The sequence below is a fragment of the Phalacrocorax carbo genome, chromosome 3 (assembly GCF_963921805.1).
Source record: "Phalacrocorax carbo chromosome 3, bPhaCar2.1, whole genome shotgun sequence".
NCBI classification, from domain to species: Eukaryota; Metazoa; Chordata; class Aves; order Suliformes; family Phalacrocoracidae; genus Phalacrocorax; species Phalacrocorax carbo.
Window position 1 is genome coordinate 77,063,208 of NC_087515.1, and position 21,333 is coordinate 77,084,540.

Below are 21,333 nucleotides of genomic sequence, written 5' to 3' on the forward strand. Positions count from 1 at the left end.
TCGGAAAAAGCTCACCATTTGGCCAAATTTTCTTGTCTTTCCTGCCTTTCTGGTTCATGTCATTTCCTTACAGACCATCGACTTTCTTCAGTTCCTTTTACTACTGGGCAAGAGAACTTTTCTCCCAAGCCTCTGAATTTGTTGAAGACTGACTGCCAGAAATACATAGATTTCATTTTCCTGTTCTTCCCATCCAAAGGTATACAAGCCTTAAGTAACTGGTCCCCAAGTTATCTTTCTCTGTTGTTTTGTCAACAGTTTGTCCCTAATGCCTGGAAACAGATGTAGAAGATTCTCTGGTGGTTGCTTTTTCCAAAAAAAAATTAGTATCCAAAAAATTGTCTCACACATATTCCAGTAATTTGCTGAACAATTCACCAGGTAGTCAAAAGTCTCTATTGCCACCACAGAAGTGGTGGTTCTGTCACTTAATGTCAAGATGTTTTATTTGCTTTCTTGCCCCTGTTTTAATGTTATATTTACACCTCAAGCTTGTCCCTATAGCACAAGGCCTAATGGGAACCTCATGGGGTTCCTGACTGGGTCCTCCCTGATCCTCTGCTCCCTGAGCCTTTGGGCCTGCTCAGGGACATTCCCAGGACTGCCATAGGCAGAAAGGGATGGAAAAGTCCTGGTAGCCCTCAATAACATCTCACCCTCAAGCTCCTGGGAGGCAGCGTGCTTGCCACCATAGCAGGTCCAGACGACAGCGAGATTTTTCCACTGCTCACAGGACAGAATTACCTGCAGCCACCATTGCCATCTTTCATTTCCTCCTGCAAACCTTGGTCCTGAACCTCATAGCCTTGAGTCACACAGCTTTTTCTTCTCTGATGGTGCAATATTTTGTCCCACAAGCTTGAGTGGTCTTGCCTGCTCAGCTACACCATTTCTGAATCAGGCAGAGTTTCTTGGTGGTTAAATCCTTTATAGTCCCTATATAGCATCTGTACAGTATGGGCCCAAAGCTGTGCCTTCTACAGGTGTGTGCGTAGAAGTTAACAGACAGCCAAGGCACTTTATATTACCTTAATTCTCTATTGACTGCTTCCTTGATTCATAATATCTCCAGTGAGGTAGGAAAGGAGGAAAGGAGGCAGAAAGAAGTATTCTGCTTAGAGACACTGTTTAGTAGTAGACTTTGCAGTGCTATGTTAACAGTTGGTCTTGATGATCCTAAAGGTCTTTTCCAACCTAAACAATTCTATGATTCTACTATTAATGAAGCCAAATAAACCAATTCCTGTTAGGATTCAAGAATGAAGCCTGACAGGCCAATGGTGCTACAAACCCCAGCACACAGGACAGCTGAGGGACAAGGTGCTGACCCCTTGGCTGGAACAGCGCACATTAGTGTAATTATATCCTGACTTTGTCCCAAAACCTAGCAAGGGTTACTGCGTTGTCTTCTGGAGATTGCAGTCATAAAATTAAGTCAGCCGTGGGCAATATATTCAGTTCACTTTCATACACACACTGCAAGCCTTGTTACCCGGGCCTCACAAAGCATCTCTTGAAAAAGGAATACAAGATACTCTTTGTAAATAAAAGTTCATGAGTCTGAGGAATGAAGTAATTTTCCAAAATCTCAGTGAACGATATTCTTTTTCACGAGCTGATGAGAACCCAAGAGGTGGGCTTGAGGGAAAGGATCTGAATGAAGCATGTTAGAGAAACCACTTAGCCCTATTAGCCCATGGCACAGCCAGGCTGTTTCCCTTCTCTTCCTCCTCCTCCTCCTCCTGCCCACAGCCTCCCCACCCCCATGCCAAAAGTAAAAGTTGGTCTAGCAGTTATTTTAATAAATTTGGCACTTTCTGCCTTCCACTGAATAAACTGGGGATGTTAAAAAATAAACAGTAATGAGAGTTAATGCTTCACGTGGAGCAGTCAGATGGAGTTGTGGTGGGGGGGTGGAATGGGGGGAGGAAAGGGTGACCTCACTTTCTGAACGGCAAAGTTTGAGTGGGAGGGTCTCAACACGAAAGGTAAAAAAGGGAATGATGTGAACATGTGAAGGAAGCCAGAGCACTGAGCAGAGCGTCAGTCTGTATCCTGACAGGGGGAGATAAGGTGGCTGGGGAACCAGCGGTGCTTTCCTGGAATACAATCTCTGTTTGACACTCTCTGCTTAAGCACTGCCCATCTGTATGTTATTGAGCTGAAGCCTCTGGGGAAAAAGAGGAGCCACAGGCACAGAGAGTGAACGAGAGAGGCAGCAAAAGAGCTTTTCTTCCCTTCTTTTCTTTTTTTTTTTCCTGTTTTTTTTTTCTCTTTTAAATAAGGATCTGGTTATACTGCCTTGAAGTGCCACATCTGGAAACTGAACACTGAAAGAAAGTTAAAATAACTGAGGCACCACTAAGCCAAGGGGGGCTGATTGCAGAAGAGGGTAAACAATTACTGAGACGCTAGAAGACCACTGCTGGATGTAAGGGGAGGAAATGGCTTTGATCTCCGCCTGGCCCCTCGTTTCTCCTATATTATTCTTTTTGAGATGCTTCTCGTCCAGCACAGCCTCGAGTGAGGGAAGTGTTTTTCAGTTTGACATTGAAGGTAGCTCAGCGGTCAGCGTGCAAGAAGCCACTGTTATCAGAGGGCAGCAGCAGGCAGTAGCTACTGGAAGTTGGGTGACTTTTGCTGAGGTACAGTAACTCCCTTCTCTCTCTAGTGTCTGCGCCTTTCTGCTTTCATGTCTCTGTCTTGAAGCTCCCATCTGGTTAACGTTAGCTTATTCATTCGGTCCTTAAAGCGATACCAGATATTTTTTGAGGGGGGGTCTGAGACATTGCATTTCGGGACTGGAGAGATACAGTTCAGACTTCAATATGTACACATGCCCTGCCTGCTGTGAGCAGACAGCTGCTGTACTTTGCAGTGAGGTTGGCTTAACACGTCTCTGACTTTGCTGCCAACATAACTAAACAGGCCTGTCCAAACAGAGCTATTTTACAAGGGTTAATTGTCACAACACTTTTCTGCTTGCCTTATTGTAGGTCCTGGGATTGTAATTCACTTAAATTTCCAGAAAGAGTCTGCCTTTTGATGGCAAACACCGTACTGTGGAAGTTTATGCTTTTGTCTCTGGATGCTGTCTGCCTCCAAAATCTGAAGCTCCTTTTCGCAATGAAGGCGGGGATAATAAATCAAATGCGTGTAGGAAACTGCCTGCAGAGAAAACACCTGCAGAGGTTTTAAGACTTCCAAGAAGTATGAGGTTGGGATTAGTGACAAATGAAATTAGAGAGATCTGAGAAGCAATCTGATGGTGGAAAATTTTCCTGCAACCCCTGCGTTTTGGGATTGGTTGATAATCCTCATTCTAGCAAGGCTGCGTCAGGAATGGACTATGCAAAAATACAGCTTGATAAAACAATATATTAATCCAGCATACACTGGGAGGGGGGGACTGTAATGTCTCATGCGTGGGAGATGCAAAGTTGGAGGCAAGTTGATTTACATAAGGTCATGGGAAGGGAAAGAGTAGTTCTTCTAGCATAACATCCAAAAATGAGGTGAAAATAGCACAGCCATGTCACTGTGACAGTATCAAGATCGCAATCTCTGATATCACATAGCTAATTTTCCCCCTACGCCTCCAATTGCCAGAACTAACAGCCATGGGAATAAGTGCACAAGCCCTTCAGACAGCCGGGGTTACCGTGGAGCTGGGCAGAGCTCGTGCCCCTGCTGCAGCAGCTCCAAGCAGCTGGGCAGCCTCAGAAAACGCCTGCCCACCCCGCCAGGGACTCAATGCGAAACATGACCTGTGTGAGAAAACTGGAGGCTAAACATTTCTCTGCTCAGTACAGGGGCTCTCGGGAGCCATCCTGGGCTTGGACAGGCTCCATAATGTGGGATGTACAGTTCTTATCTGGATTGGGATCAGCCCCAAGAAGCTGCATTGCCACCTGTTGCTTACTAACATGGAAAGCCCCTCAATGAAATGCCTGATTTAAGAGCTGGATGGGGTTTGTAGCTGCTTTTCACAGGATAATGGGCATAAATGATTATTAGCCTTTCTCAATATGATTGTGTAGTATGGTTTTCACAAAGACACAGTTCACATTGCTTCATTTTAATATGCTAGGCTTTGCTTCAGAAAGGTGTTGTGAGATATATTGGACACTGCAGGGGAATGACACTTTAGTCTCCTTCACCCATTTCAATCCTCCCTGAAGTTTAATTTGTAGAGTCCAATCACTAACTGGTGTTTGCTCTGGCAGTCTATTTCAGCCCCTGCAATGGTAGCATTTAGACTCTGGATCCCATTTTACAAATTAATGATGTTGCCTGCTATTATGATGCCAAGACTCTTGGCTGCAGGTTGTTATGGATTCATGAGGAAGGAGCCAGGATTTCAGGCTCCTTTACTAGATGCAGATTCACCTTATTATTGCATTTCAGGGCCCACCTCCATGGCAATTTCCAAGGAGGTCCAGTAGGATGCTCTTTTGGGATAGGGCTGATGGCTGATGGCTCTGTAACAGTAAGAACCTGCTTACCCATTGATTCATGTACATAGTTTGTTACAGGAGCTGGTAAACCAGCTCTAAACCCGGAGGTTGATGTAAGGGCCAGAGAGTAATGGTCTGGTAGTCTCTCAGCCAAGGAAGGAACATTTCCTTTGGTCCTCAGAGAGCTTCCCCATCTCACAGCCCACCTCCCCTCCCTCAGGCCTGGGAATAGGGTTTATCCCAGCAGGTTTGAATTAGCCTCTTTCGAAGCCCAAGTTCTTAACCCACAGCTCACAGTGAACCACAGAGTAAACTCCCTTACACAATGCGGTTTGATTCAGCTCCTTCGTCTAAATATTGACTCAGGCCTGAAGCTCTCCCAAGCAGACAGAGGCTGTTAGTCACATTGAATAGTGCCAAATTATAGAAAGGGGGCAGATTTACAAGGCAGAATTACAGAGCCATGGATGGTGCTTCATGGTGGACTGTGGTGCCCGTCAACCGTGACATGAAACATGTCACTGTAAAGCTGGAGCAGAGATCAGGGCAGACAGAAATCATCATGTTTCAGCATGTGGGGCAGGTGCTGATCAGCATTTGCCCCACACATGATTCTGCTCCACACATCTTCAAAATTTGCAAGGTCTGAAACAGTGTTGCTGGGAGTTTCCAAGCTATAACTGGTGGGATGCTCTTAAATCTTGTTGAGAGTTCAATATTATGAACCCATGGAGGAACAGGATACCCCACTTATTGTAAATACATATTAGTGAATATTTCTCAGTTTTCCACTCCTCTTCCTTTCCCTTGTTTGACAAGTCTAAACTCAGAGGAACTGGGAGAAGTGGTTTAAAAACTCAGAGTTAATGTTAATGTGGAATGGCAGGGAGAACTAACTACATTTTCAATGCTATGTTAATATGCTGTACCCATGCACAGAGCCGACCATGGGTTAGAATTGGACCTCAGCAACATCTAGTAGCTTGGTGCCCTGGTTGTTAATCAATACATGATCCAGTCCACCTCAATTAGGCATGCAAACTGTGCCTAAAATTTTTCAATCCAAATCAGGCACTGTCTTCAAGGATAAAACCAAATTCCCCATACAGTAATGGAGACACCAGGTTTGTTAAGCCTCTAATTCCTAGCTGTCTTCCCTGGAGGCCCTCAAAGGAGCCTCCTCCTCTGTAAGGACTATGTGAGGTACTCACTTCAGGACAGCTTTATTAATTGGCTAAAGGCTGGGGCACAAACTGAAGATGTTTACATTAACTGGACTAGATTCCACCCAATGAAGTGTCATGCTACCTGCATAATGATCACTGGTAGTGACCATCATGGAATAAGGTATCTAGCTCTCTGCCTCTGTTTTAAGAAGAATGCTTATAAATTGATGAAAATTATTCAGAAAAGTATCATGAGAAGTATTACAGTGGTAGGAATTGGAAGATAGCTGGGAGACTCTACAATCCAATCTGCTTAGCTCAGAGGGAGGTTAAGAAAAAACTTTTAACTTATTGTGTAAGCACATACACAGGCAAAAAAAAGTTAATAATAGGCTTGCTAGCCTAACAAAAGAAGGTTTCATCATACGCAACAACTGGAAACTGAAGGTGTCCCAGTTCAGACAAGAAGTTAGTTACAAATTTTAATTTCAGAGGTAATTAAGCAGTGGAGACTTTATCCAGTTGTGTTGGATTGTTTATCAAGAGGCAGATCAATATGAAAAGCACTCTCAAGTACTCAGTTGCTCTTGTGCTATTTAGGATTATTAAGTTCCTTGGCTCACAAAGACAATAAGAGGACACGGGAGATGTTACAGTGCCGAATCCTGATGTGTACGGGGAAACAGTGAGAAACAGAAAGAGAATGAGCACAAAGCACTGATCCAGCTTACCAGTAAAACCCAGCCACAGTTGGTGGCATTAAGTCAGAGACTGATTTTTCCAAATATTTTACCAGAAAGATTCATCAGAGATGGAAGCAAGGGATTTAAAACAGACAGCCAGATATCAAATGAAAGCAAACAAGCAAGTGGCAAACATCAGAAATCTTTGGTTTGGGGTTTCACACATTAGCTTGGACACAGCAGAAGGAAAGGGGGTGGTGAGACACTTGCAGTTTTGGTGAGGCATAGAGTCAAAACTGAAAACCAGAAGTAACTTCTGAGAACCATATATCCCCTTGTCAAACACACACCTTTAAAATAAGAGATAGGTCATACATTACCATTTGGGGTCTGAAGCCTGCCACTGTCAACATTTGCATTTGTAAATTCCACTGATTTTAATTATCTAGATGTAGACTTTTTTCCCCAGTAGGGAGAAAGTTCCTTGCAAACAGTGCAAGAGTACAGAGTCTAAGGTGAACATGAACATCGGTACAAGATGTCTAACACTAAATATGGCAAATTATTCCTTGTGATCCATGTTGTGCAGTCACTCGCTTCAGTGCAAAATGAATGTAAGGTGATATCAAGAAGAAGAATCATTTCATTCTGATGTAAATGACTACATGATGTCAAGAAAATAGCAAAGAGAGACCAGTATAGGAGATGAGTATAGGTAGGATTAGTGGAAGAAAGGGAAGACAGATCTTTTTGTGGAGACACTTGCCAAGGAATAAAAGAAGATTTCAAATGTCCTCTATGGAAAGAAGTAGTGAAGCAAATAGTGGGAAAGGAAGCAAGCTACAACAGAAAGAAGACAAAAAAGAGGTAAAAAATTAGAGCAAGAATGAGATAATCAAAACCCTGAAGTGTAAAAAGAATGAAGTAGTTGGGACAGGGCAGGAAGCCAATTCCCAGAGTGAAGGAAGGCATGATGTTGTTGGACAGATGGAAGAGGAAAACTGTTTCCAGCATCAGTGGTTTTGGCTCAGGGGAAAGGCAGAGAAGCAAAAGAAGTCCTTTAAAGGAAACAATTATCATAGTCAAGGCAAAAATAGCCATTTACTATTAGAGACCAGAAGAGGCAGAAGTTATCTGATGGACCTTTAACGTTAAAATGATATGTTTCGCAATCATTTTTTCCCACCTGTCTTCTACCAGCAGCTGCTGCTCTAAATTTTCAAAAGCAAGAAACATTTGAGATGCTTGCTTCCTGGTTCTCTAAAGTGATAAGCAATACTCAGCACCGGACCTGTGACAAATTCACCTCTCTAAAATGGCTCACATAACATATATAAAAGAGAGAAATCAAAAGTCCCAGCCACTTGTTAACCAAATCTCAAACTATCGCCAAATCACCTTCACCCCTTCCTATATAAAGGTTGGAATAGAAAGCCTTGCAGGCTGTTTAGAAAAACCACAATTTGATCCTTACTTGTGGCATTAATCTGTTGAAAACAAACTAGCCCTAAAAGAAGCAGCAGAAGACCTAATCCGGAGGTGTGAGCCAAAAAGCGTTTTAGCTTGACAGAAACCTTTATACTCTTTTAAGCTAATGGGAGCTGCATCTACCTTTAAAAAAGCAGATCTTTAAACAAATTCATTTCAGACCCCTGAGGTTATGTTAGGTTAACTCCCATAATGGGCAATTTGGATTTCTAGCTGCTGTGTTTTTCTGGTACAACAAGGTTATGCTCTGAGAAATGTCTATTAGTGGGGAGGAAGTTTTACTGCAGATGTTTGTGATTCCAGCTTAAGTTTCTCATCAAAGCTCTAATGAAAATCAGCTGCTTGGAGTAGAGCAGCCAGACCCCAAACCTTTTAAATCATAGGAAGCTGAAGCAAATGGAAGTACAGGATAGAGCAGTTGGATAGTGGGAAATAATCTCTGTTTCAAGAAGGTGCATAAAGTATCCACCAGAACAATGCAATTTAAACTCTACTGCAGCAAGTTCCCACAAAGTTTTGGGCAAGTACCAGCAAAGTGCCCCAAAGCTTATTCAGGGTTGTGAAAACCAATAAAAGGCATTTCATGCCTTCTCTTATTCATGACATGGGAATCAAGGAAGGAATTAAAAGTCCAGTTTTTCCAGGGGGCATGAGCAGCAATAAAAGAATTGGTTGCTGAAGAACTTGTCCTGATTTAAACTGATAACAATTCCAGCTCCTAGTGTTTAAGAGCTGCATAAAATAGGTCTAGTTTCTGAGTAATATATAACCAGCCACTGATACTTTACAATTTTCCTCTGGACTTAGATTTCAGACACCCAAATATATTGGGTTTTATATTTTAATTGGTCCTCTTGAATGTTTGGATCTGATCCCAGTTGATTTTCAGACACCACCATGTTTGGGTTATGCATCCTAATGCAAGATTCAACAATTGCTGAATAGTACTGTATACAAAGCTTTTGGAGCTCCTCGGTTTTTGAAAGCTAATTCTTTGTCATTAAATGATCTCAAAGAGATTTTCCTAACTATCAGTCAGGATACATACAGCATGTTTGGCAACGCAAACAGAGTAACTAAAATGCAACAAATACGATCTGGCTTTGCCGTTCCTGTTTAGCTGTACTGTGCAATTCTTTAGATGGTTATTTTATTAAAATAAATACTTCAGAAATACTATAACTCCTTTTTTTTAATTATTTTTAAGACAAACCAGCACAAAACAGTGCTAAAACCCCAGCATTCAAGAGTTACTAAGATACCTAATATGAGCCAAAGAATAACAGAGGGTTGTGAAAAATTTTTTTGAAATTACTATTCCAAGTTTACAAGACCATAAGAAGAACTAAAATGTTATTTTTAAAGCCCTGACATATGGAAGCAAGGGAGCATGGGAAGAACTGGTGCATTTGAATGTTAATTTGAACTGCAATTTAATAATTACTGGATAAAAAGACTCTACCTGCATAAACAACTTCCAATATGATCTGTAAAAATAGCCATTTCAGATAAAACTGTAAGGTTCTGAATCACTGTTTGGCTCTGTCTTCCCAACAAAAATGAATAAAAACTAACTCATTCAACCTTTCACCACTGGTGCCAGGTAGAAGAAAAAGCACATGGAAACAGCAACTAAGCTGGACCATTTCTGGGCTGCGTTGTACCCTGTTACCACTCTACGAAGCGCCCTGTTACTGTTGTATGAAAGGCCTCCTGAGTGGCAAGACATGAGCAGACTTCTTTTCTGCTCAGGCTAATGCAAGGCCAATATGTCCTAGGGTTTCTCACCATGGTTTCCCGCCTCTGAGCCTGGATGATAGCCTGTGGAGAGCCCCAGAGAGCCTGCTGTGCTCCCTTTATGCTGTGCTCCCCGCTCCTGGCTCCCAGGACCCTTCCTCAAAAGCATTCTGTGGAAGAAAGCTTTTGTCCAGAGAAAACCTGTTCCAGCATCTTTAAAAAAAAAAAAAAAAAGCTGGCAGGGTACAGCACAGCCCTCCCTACCCAGCTATTAAAACAGCTATTAAAATCCTACATACCAAGGTCCCCCAGAAAAACGAACACAGCCTGGCCCAATGAGGGATGACAAGGCCTCCGGACCACCAGTACCTGGCACAGACCCATTTGGGGTGGGGTGGACAGGTATTGAAGGTCTAGACATGATATAAGGTCAGAGGGGATTTGTGCATCTTAGCTTTTCGCAGGTTTGTGGTTTTCTGTGACTCCCTACTTCCCATCAATGGCAAGGATTGTCTGCAGAGGCTCAACAGTCTCTAAGGCACCAGCTAATTCCTTTTAAGTCAGGTGGAAACAGGGGTTTGGGTCAGGAATTTTTGTGATGGATGAGAAAAGAGTCTTTTTTTTCCTCCTGATGAATCTATTCTTCCCTCTTTTTGAGCCAACAAGAAAATAATTTATTCATTATCAGACTGTGCCTGTGATGAATCAGCCATGGACCAAGAGGCAGTGAGAGGTTGGGGCAGGTTATCCCTTCTCCTGAGCCCTGGCCTTTCGTCTCGCCTTCAGAGCACAACTTCTTCCCTCCTCCATGCTGGATGTAAGGCTTGTAGCACACATTTAACCACAGGGAGCTGTTTCCCTTCCTTCCCTCACATTTGCAAAGCACTGGCACCATCAAAGGGGAGAACAGCCCGGAAACATGACACCTTCCCATCAGCTCTGTGGGCACAGGACTGTGTCCCACAAACACAGTCGCACTGGCTTTAAAGGCCAGTTTTTGTTTTTACCCCTTGAAAATTTTTGCCTCTAACTGGAAATCTTTCAGGGAGTGCTGTAGTTTGTCAGCTGATTACGTCTCACTTATCTGGAGGACTCAAGAGGAGAAAGTATGACTCAGAATGCACATTTAATGTGTTTGTGGTTACTGGGTGAAGGGCGGTTAATGAAGAAATAACTCAGAATTCTTTGTCCCTTTTCCTGTAAATTGTTCTCCTTGAATAAACTTAGCAAATTTTTTAAAGAGAAAAATCAAATAGCTACCTTTCCAACTGCATATTTTCTATTTCCAACAGTGAGCATCTGTAAGAGTAGGTCTTTTACTTAGTGGCTGTAGTAATAAGTACATTAGAGCAGAGGCTGGTATTAATCTCTAATCCTTAACCAGCTTGCAGACAGCTAAAACATTTTAGCCCTCCCCTTTTTGGAGAAGAATGCCTTTTAAGCAGAGGCTTTGTCTTTCCCACTGTATATGGAAAAAATGACCACACAGTTCTACGGAGAATGCCTAGCGGAGAAATGTTTATGTTGGATCCAACCCCATCTCTGTTGCTGAATGGCATTTTGTTTTCCACTTGGACTGGGGAAGGGGTAACAGTCTGGAAACATTTTCAACACAGGAAATTTTTTTAAAATTAAATACAATTACTTAGTCAAGGTAATAGATAATGTTGTTGCTCTACATAAAGCCATCTGGCTTTCAGCTATTATTTGTTTTTGCGGGAGTCACTGTTATGCTGTCACTATTGCAAGGGAGGCATGCACAAGCCCACTCAAAGAACAAGAATATAGAGTGACAGTGGGCTGGGGAGGTGGTTCCTTTTAATTTTTCCCTGTTGCCCATGCTGTGTTTTGCTTATTGGTTTGGGGATTACCCATGTGCAATTAGCCGTATTCACTTTCTCTCCAACTGCCAGCTCTACTATCCAACAGGGAGAAATAGAAGGTAACTTGTGTTCCGTAGCTCCCCTGCCAGCAAGATTTTACCTAGAATTGGAGCAACTAGTTTCAGTCTTGCTAGTTTTAGTTTTAGCAGTCTCTAAGCTCTTTGTCTAAAACTTCGGAAGAGGGTTTCCATTAGCATCATAAGCTGTTCTTTATTATGATCAAAAATAAACTTCTGTTTTGCAAGCTGATGAGTTGATAACTCCTCACTGGATACAGAAATATTCCCAGTTGTCAGGGATAAGTCAGCAAGTGAAGTTTTCAAATCAGACTGTTATTAAGTTAGGGCCTTGTCCTGTCTTCCTTAAGGCAAGCAGAATTTTTCAGTAAATTCTGTGTAGAGGTCAACCTCTCTGTACATATAAACTATGGAGCTCTTATAGTGTTAAGTTGTTGCTTAACACATCAACTAAATTCAGTCATCAGATATAGTCTGTAGCAGCTGCAGACTGGCCAGACACTGTGTGTGTGGCTCCACACCAGCCATAGCTTTGTGGTCTCAGGTGGGGGCATCACTGGGGATGCAGACAAAATGGGACAATATTGAGATCCACGCGCAGGGGATGACAGAAAGGGCACTAGTAACAGAAAATAAGGCTTCGGTTTTTTCATCACTCACTGAATAATTCATTTGCTGAAAAAGATAACAGTTTCAAAACAAGTGTCACTGCTTTATTTATTTTTGTGTTTGAAGATTCAAATTAGTGAGCTTCACAAAAACACACCACTGCAGCTTTAATGAGCATTTAATATCACTTACCTAGAAAAACCCATTATTACATTAATTTGACCAGATCTATGTCAAATGCACCCGGTGAGGCTTTAATTTTCATGGAACCTATCTCATCTTAGAATTTAATTTAAAAAACAAGAATATGTAACAATATTGGGGGTTTTCACTGAATGACTATTTCAGCAAGGAAGAATTTGCTTTTACATTTGTAAGCTAAAGAGCAAAACAGAAAGCTTGTTATTGTGTAATTCACATAATTGCTCTAGTTTGTAATCTCATTAAATGCAATTATAACTGTGGTACCTGTCAAGATAAGTGGATAAAGAAGATTATGAGCATTGTGCCCAAAACTCTTCACCAGCTTCTGGTTAATTCCTAATTTGCAACTTCAGTGGAACACTGGAAGCAATATATATTTCATAGTTAACAATGTCAGAAATTTGAGAGAACTATATAGGAATTTAATGTATAACACCAGGGTGCTTATTATAAAACTATCATTAATATTGATTTGGAGACTCAGCTAAAAAATGTGTTCCTCTCAGAAATGTTTATAATTTTAAAAATAGATTTGAAATTGCAAATAACTAATTTGCATGAGGTTTCTGCACCTTGAAATGCTAAAAACTGAAGAGTGGCTTTTGCATGCAGACAGTTCTCTAACAGCTGTAGCATCCTATTAAATGGGGTAATTAACTGTCTAGCTATGATGTCACACACTGAATTAATTTCTCCACTAATAATAGCTAGAATGTGACCTTTCTAGTTCACAAGAATTTGATACTGTAGACCAGAGGTAATGAAGGCTTATAGAAATTATAAATAGAGCTTGGAGGCCTAACAGGAAGCTGGTGAGCAAGCTTGTTTGTTTTTAATTCTCTAGGTTTGTGAGGCTTCAAAGCTCAGATAATTTTAGCAAAAATCAACGGAGAAGAAATAAAATTGCAGAGCAGATGCCTGCTTTTATCTGCATGTTGTGCAGTACCTCAGAGTGTAGAGCAGGACTTCTGTCCATCGCTATGATGATTTTGATGGTAAAGTATGTCTGGCCAACAGGTCAGTTACTGACTTCTGGGAGCCTCATTCTGCAGAGAAAGACAAAGATTGCTCTGAAAAGTCACTTCATAGGGATTGATAGGTTCAACTACAAAGACAGACTTGAATTTGCTATTACTTAAAGTCTGGGAATTTGAAATCCATTTATTTCTTCAAATGGTAACTTAAGCTAAAGTGAAGTATGACAGCTCTTGGAAAGGGGATCACGAGGGCATTATTTTTTTAAATTAGTTATAGTTTAACGCAGTGGATGGAAGAGCTCACAGCAACCTCTTCCATAGCCAAGATCTGGTCTAGGAAGATGCATTTAGCAAATGACAAGAAATGAACAAGGCAGGTTAAAAGGAGAATCCGTCAGCAGAACTAATGTTATTTGTACTTTCAGTAAGACCTCCAGTTCTTCATTTGTTTTTTCAAGAAGAGGAAAATGTTTTAATTATTGTATCTAACAAAAACAAATGCCCTGAAAGATATTTTTTACAAAAACTTCTACATCAAATAGTTTTTTCCATATTCCTATTTCCTTTCTTTTATGAATTGAAGAAAACACATTTTTAAAAAAATATCTTAAAAGCTCTCCTACAAAGTTAGTTTCAACTTTTCATGTGAAATTTTAACACCAAAATGTAATTATTCTTCTTCCTCCCTACCCTCTTTGACTAATTCTTTTCATAGATCTGGTATGCTTTGGCAGTAAATCCTTGCAGGTCACTCATAAAAATCGCTCTCCGATTACGCTGTGTGGCCTATTCCTCAGAAAGGATGGAGAAAAAAAATGGGAAAGGCAGCACAATGCCAATCATTGCTGTGAAAATAAATATGCAAATGGCTTTAAAGTACGGCTGTATAGCTGGAAGCCAAAACAGTTCTTTCAGCAGTGATTCAAAAAGACTGGAAGTCTTGGGTCCAGAAACAGCTTTATATTCCCTGCAGGCATCTGAAAGAAACAAATCATGAGCACAAGAAATGTCTGACCATGTGGGGATATTCATTATTCCTAGTGGTTCTCACTAGTTCTCTTAAAAGACATGAAGCTGTTGACTTGTGTCACTGCTGTGGATTACATTGGGTACATCAGGACACTGTAATCTGGGATTACATTGGGTACACTGCTGTGAATTACACTGAGTACCTCTGGACACAGTTCCAGGCAACCAGCTCTAGGTGTCCTTGCCTGAGCAGGGAGGTTGGATCAGGGCACCTCCAGAGGTTCCTTCCAACATCAACCATTCTGTGATTCTGTGATGCTGTGTGACTATGGTCATTCCATTTTACAGACCAAGAAACTGAGTGAAAAAGTAATGTTCGTGGTCACACAAAAAATGAGCAGAAGAATGTGTTTTCCTGAGTCCCGATATCCTTATGAACTTAGGGACAGAGGAGCTGCTGCACAGAAGCCGGGTGATGAATTTCTCATCTGTTCAGGGAGAAGGAATATTTTTCCATATGTTAATTTCAAACAACACAATGAAGCTATTGCTGTGAAGATGTTAGACTAGAGGTGAAGGGTATGTCATGAAGTGGGTAAATGACTAGAACCAGGTACAGGGAAAGGCAAAGCGGAGAAGAGGAGTAAGAGGACAAATGGAAAGAAGGACAGGGAGGACATGAGCATGAGTAGAGAACAAGGCAGCAACAGAAAGGTTGTGGAAGCCAATGGTGGGCAGGTGGAGATCCATAGACCATAAGTGTAGTGTTCAGATGCTCCATTAATAGAAGCAGACCAAAAGAAGTACAGAGGCCTCCCCCAAGAAGGGCTAATGAATGACCATCTCATCTGGTTGGCATTTACTGTAAGACTGTTTAAATGACATTCAAGCCTCATTGCCAACAAGAGAGACATGTAATACAGACAAGACTAAAAGGTAACCTATAAATAAAAACTAGAATGAACGTGTGCTATAAATATAAACTGAGGAGCCATGGATTTAATCAATGCCTCACTATATATAAATGGACCTATTGGAACATGCTGTCTGCAGCAAATCCCCCATTGCTACGAGTACTCACGACGCTTTTGAGGAAATTGTAACTACACAGATCTCTCTCCGTATGATTATTCTTTCTCCTTTGGCAAATTCAAATCCATCCAAATTTGGGGGACATGAAAGCTAGGATAAATTGATAAACAAATTATTTGCAACTATATAGTTATGATTGCAAAAATGTGGCAGGGATATAAATGACTGTTAGGACAATACCAGAGCTGTCATCAAATGCTTGTTTATGAAGAGCCCAAGGACACCTTCTAAAAATACTTTTCTCACTCCTGCCTCAAAAAAATCAGAAAAAAACAAAGCAGAGAGAACTTAATTGGACAAATTTTACCCCAAGTCATACACTTCACATAAGATCCATCAGATCATCAGATCCTTTGTCCACATGGTCTACCATAGTTATATCTATACCGTAGATAGTACTTGTAGAGGTGGATCCTTCTGGCAGGTTGGACGAGTAAGAAAAATCAGTGTCTAAATACAGCCATCTGTTACCTCAACTATTTCAGCTGTTAAGAGACAGATATCACCTTCTCAAGCTTCTCCCATAGCAGGTATTAAGGGAAAAAAGGTAGAAATTTGCTCTGCATTTCTTGGTTACACTTTGCTGGTGATCTTGTGAACAGTTTAGTGATTATGTGTGGAACAGATGAGGATATAAGCTGTGAGGAAGAGGAACAATGCCAAATAATATTCAAAGCAGCAAGTAATATTAAAAGCACTGTTTTAATGCAGTTATTACTGATTTTGGAAAACACAAATCAGGAGTCCGATCATACAGAGACATTTGGTAGCATTTGATTCTGGGTTCAGTGATTTCTTATCTCCTTGTTATGAAGTGTAACAAGACAGTCTTTCATGGTTAGCTACTAAGCAAATAGGAAAGGCAGATTACCTGCTGATGCACACTTGTCAGGTATCTTACATGAGCTACTGTACATGCAAAATACGTACTGTTTTCTGCAGACAGACAAAACCAGCATAGTTCTAACCTTTATCAGTCAAGTTCAACCCAAGACTTAACAGCATTTCTCAGCTGTAGTCAATGTTTGGTATAAAAGTGTTTCCAGCAAGACCTGGTGAGCTAGCACCAGTGAGTTCCTCACCCACAAAAGTGGAAAAGTCTGGATGTGAATGATATCGGAGCATCACACACAGCCTGGATGGGCAGAGCATTGGCTGAATAAGACTCGAGATAGGGGTAAATTCTTCCCCTGCCAGAAACAGGGCTCCATCTCCATAACTTAAAGGCATGTTCATGTAGACCATTCAAACCAGAGCATTAAACCACCCTATTAGTCTGGTAAGCTCAATCTCTCGTGGGGCTAGTGCAGCTGCCTAAGCATTCAGAAAGAGGGAAATGCATGCAGGCCTTCCTATCTGCTGTTTCTACACAGCAAGTGTAATTCATAGGTTTTCTAGTGAACATGCGAGTCCATCCAGTTCTCTGGGACCAAGGCAGCTACCAGCATGGCTGAGTCAACATCAGGACCCTGCAGAGCAAATATAGCTATATCCTTTCCCCCCACTTAACCCTCAACCATTCCCATGTACACACACACTTTTGAGATCCCCTGTAGTCCCAAGATACTCCTAAATGCTACACATGCTGAATGCTTGAGCCAAAATGTAACCTGCAGCAGTTGAGCACCTTTTCAGTAAAGTGCATGGTGGCTGTGTAGGAGGGCAATGAGCCCAGAGCTCCTGAGTGCACTGCTCACCAGTGGTATGTGCCGGCATGCAGCTGCAGTTGCACACTGGGTGTACTGTAGATCTGCTGGAATTTGTGTTTTGGCAACAAATGGAGAGGGGTTTCTCCACCAAAGGCAGGAAGGTCAGGGCAGTGGTTCGCAGTGTTACTGCAGCTCTTTTTGTTTGCATAAAGTTCCCAGCAGACTGAGGAAGAACTAAATCTTTGTGTCTATGCTTATGAATAACACGGTTTTGACCTGCAGAATTTGAAACGTCTGTTACTTTGCTCCCAGGAAGCAAGAAATGGTCAAATGTCCATCAGTCTACAACTAGCAGTCTGTGTTTTTAAAATCCATGTTTAAATGTACTGGAAGTCGATTATGTTCTGAGCTGGAAAGCAGATGTAGAAGTCACGTCGGTGCCTTCAGTACTTTCTTGCTGAATGAAACACCAGAAAAAGACTTATATCTATCTGAGGTAAAGAAGATTGTTTTGTAGTTAATGCTTTCCAGGCATGATAAGTCATACAATTTGTGCCTACCCAGAGTGGTTTTAGGCTAGGATGCCTATGGAGTCAAACACTTTATTTACCTCCCAGTTTGGCAAAGCAGTATTTTTAGTGGAGCAAAAAGCATGCATTTTGGAGGGAACCAGAAGGTGTCCTTAGAATGGGGTTGTGCTCCTTTCTGTGCTAGAGCTTAGCTGCGTAGTTATTTGGGGAGTTTTACTCAAGTCACTAGCTCTGGAGGTTGTCAAAGTCACTCACAGCACCAGAGCTCTTCCTCCCAGCTGTATCTAATGTGCAGTGCTTAATTGCAACTTGAGCCAGGAATGAAGATGACAGCACTAACATGATGGCAGGGGTCAGTTTTGCTCTTTGTGAAATGGGATAATCGTGTATCTCACAGGCATGTTTTAGAACTAAAGTCACTGTTTGCAGTGAGCTCCAAGTATTTTGGAAGACAATACAAAGTCTTAATAATAATTTCTTACAGATCTCTTTCCTAAATACGTTCTATGCTGTCCAAATCCATCAAGTTGAAATGGGACAGAGCTACTAACAGCAACAAAATTAATTTCCAGATAACAAATGTCCAGTGGCATTTTAAAACTCTTCCTAAGAATTACAGCTTTACCAAAGATGCCAGCGTATAGGTATGCTTTGTGCCCCTCAACGAAGAAAAACATATTTCAGAGATGGGCTGGAAAGATTTTGTTTGCAGATTGTTGAATGCACAAGTATTTGGTGAGGAAGGTGGCACCAGTGCAGGGTAATATAATACAGCTCCTTTGGGAGCTAGCTGTGAATATCAGAGGAGACACTATCTGGACAAAGGGAAACATGCCATGATCACACTCTGAATTGGCCAGAGTTAGCCTAAACTAAATGTAGAAACAGAATTGCCTGGGCCTGTCAGACACCAAGGTTTCCTTCAGATGCATCCACTTTCTCTACCTGAAGATACTGACTGGTGGAACAGACTTAGGAGCCTTTGCACTTCTGCAAAGGTACAGGGTGTCCTGCAGTTTGGCCAGATCTGTGACACAGCAGCTGTAACCTGGACATTTCCACACAGCACAGCACACCTGACGTGCAAAAGGTTTCATCTCCCCAGACTTTGTATGCAGTACAGGTGTCTACACATGAGCTAGTCCTCCAAGTCCCCCGTTGCAGTCACTGAGAGCAACAGGCACAGCTGACCTACTTTAGACACATTTTAGTATACAAGGAATTAAACCATACAAAGGGTGTCTAGCTGGCTTCTTCCCATGTGGATGTCTCCACGTTGATGACTCCCAGCCTGCTGTGGTTTGGGCTTCCTACACACGCAGTCCCGCTGCCCAGCTGTGGGGGCTGCTGGCCAGGCTGCCCCCGCACTAGCACAGCCACAGCTGTATTAGCACAGCACTGCACCTGGGACATGGAGGTCCTCTGGGGTTCAGCCTGGGACTGTCTTCATCGCTGACATAGACATGTCAGGTTGGACCTGCTGAATGCTGAAAATTTGGCGTGATTTCTGTGAATGCGAGTCTGGGGATTGAGTGTTTCTGAACATGAAGGCCCTATTGTAGGCAAGAAAGACCAGGAATCTCTTCAGAAAAGAGTCTTACCTATCCTGAGAAGACCAGATAAGTTGGAACAGCATCAAATGTACAGTAGAAGACTGCTTTCTCGACCTCGTTCTTATTTCTAATGTTCTTATTTCTAATAAATAATTACATAAATGAAAGTACTGGGAGATATTCAAGCAGGAAAACATCTTTATTTTTAAGAAGGGCAGTAAGCTATTTATCTCAAGTTGGCCTAAGCAAACAATCTTCAAACAGGCCTCAGAACTGAGGCTGCCAATTCCAAATACTGCTCATAAAAAAAATAAACAAAAGCAAGCATGTTTGCGTTGGGTTTGGAAATGTCCCCAAGGAGCAGAGGGCTGCTGTTTCCATGGCAATGCCATGCACTTCCAGCAGGCTTGTCTCTCTTTTAGACCCACAGATTTTAAAATGGATGGAGGATGTTTAGAGTATTCATTCACCCCTGTATAGCAAAAGATCGAGAGTTCCAGGGATATAGTATTATCCTGAGTCATAAACTTCTGTTTGGCTAAACTGTTCTTTCCAGAAAAAACATTAAACCTTGATGGGAAACCATCAAGAAAGGAAGAATCCATTGCTACACTCACTTTGTCTGATTGTTTTCATCAATGTATTAAAAACTTGGGCTTTATATACTCATGTGTCCTACTTTGACAGGCATCTATGGCTGATATGATGCCTGTTATATCAGGCAGAGGAGCAACATTTTTCTGTTTTCCTTTCCCTGGGATCTGAGGTGAAGCTTGATAATGTTAAAGAAGAATTTGTTTTCTTTTCTTCTTCTTTTCTTTCACTCCATAAAAGACGGTGAGGACTTTTGAGCATCCCACAGTTCTGAAACTGTTGATCAACTGAAGTCAAGTGATAAGTATTATTATGCAAATAATTTACAATATGTATCACAACTCTCCATAGATGTTTCAATTGAGAGATAGCCTATCACACCAGAGTTCACCATTCTCAGACTAAGACTCTCTCACACATATGACTTCTGACGATGTTTTTACCACCTTTACGGAACAGGTCAGATGGCAGAAAAATGGAAACTCAAATGCACAAAAACATTTTCAAAATGAAACTATATGTCCAATAAACTTGCTACACCACCAAGATAAAGCAGGTGAACAAGTTGTGGTATGTCAGCTCACCCAGAGGTAACTATCTCTGTATGTTCTTGACTGTCAACAGATTTCAGGTAATGAGAATTAATTTCATTCTCTTCTACTGAAGGCTAAAAGAGCATGTTCAGGAACGGTTAGAACTAGGTAGCATGCCATAAATTATGATACAGTCATTTTTCTAGCCTCTTGGCATATGAAGAAGTAATGTGGGGGGGCTGCCAGAAACTAAAATAAATGTGCACTTTTGCCTCTTGGCATCAAAAATCACCCTTTTACACAAAATACAGGTGTTTATGACACAGGATAGAACTTCTTTGTATTTTTGCAGGTAGATTTGGGATATTAGGTTAATCATAAGCCCGTGAGTTTATAGGATTCAACTCTACCAAGGTTACACTCACTTTTACTATCCTGAACAGATGTTTGAAGAGAGAATCTACTAAGTGATATCATAATGTCCGATCTTTGCCCTCATGTCTGAACACCCATGCAGCCCACTGAGGATCCTTCTCACACCTGGAAGGAAGCATACCTTTTGACTGTATCTCTAGCAGAAAAGAGCATAATGCTGCTGGCCAGCTACAACGAAGCCTCAGCTGACATTAAACTTAGCAGTGATTTGGCAGCTGATGTGCCATGACTGCTGCTTTGAGTACTGTTATTCAGGTTCATTTCCCCAAGTACACCAGCTCTCTCCTTTTTTACAATGGTCCTGAAGGCAAACACCATCTTTTTCTTCTGGATTTGTTTTGGATCAAATATAAAGAGATTCCTGGCCCAAGATTAGTGGGCATGAGTATAATTAATATAACAGAGGCTGAGATGTTTTCATGTAGACCATTTAACCCTGAATCACACAGCTTCATGTACCCCAGCACTCAAGAGAAAACTGGAAATAACAAGCAGTGGTGTGGATCCAAGGGAACCTTTTATTGTGGAAGCAAGAGACTCTTTGTGCTTTTCTATATTCACAGAAAAGTTACAAGTTCCAGTACTAACTAAAGAAATGTGCCATGTTTTCCTACAATTAGATGACAGAGTCAATGGCTACCTCTGAATTACCAAATAAAGCAGTGTGAGGACCTCCTAGCCAAGTAGAATAACACAGCCCATGTCCACGTGCTGAAGCTCTCTCTCTGCCCAGAAAACAACAGTCCCATACAAACTG

The 21,333-nt window shown here is 41.5% G+C and overlaps 1 protein-coding gene across 1 annotated transcript in view; it reads left to right on the forward strand.

Annotated features, from left to right (window-relative positions):
* The first annotated feature begins 2,035 nt into the window (after window positions 1-2,035).
* Window positions 2,036-21,333, forward strand: part of LAMA4 (laminin subunit alpha 4) — a 107,819-nt gene continuing 88,521 nt past the window's right edge. Inside the window, exon 1 of the mRNA XM_009511816.2 lies at window positions 2,036-2,645. Within this exon, the coding sequence (XP_009510111.2) occupies window positions 2,445-2,645 (201 nt within the window). The 5' untranslated portion in view covers window positions 2,036-2,444. The remainder of the gene's footprint in view (window positions 2,646-21,333) is intronic.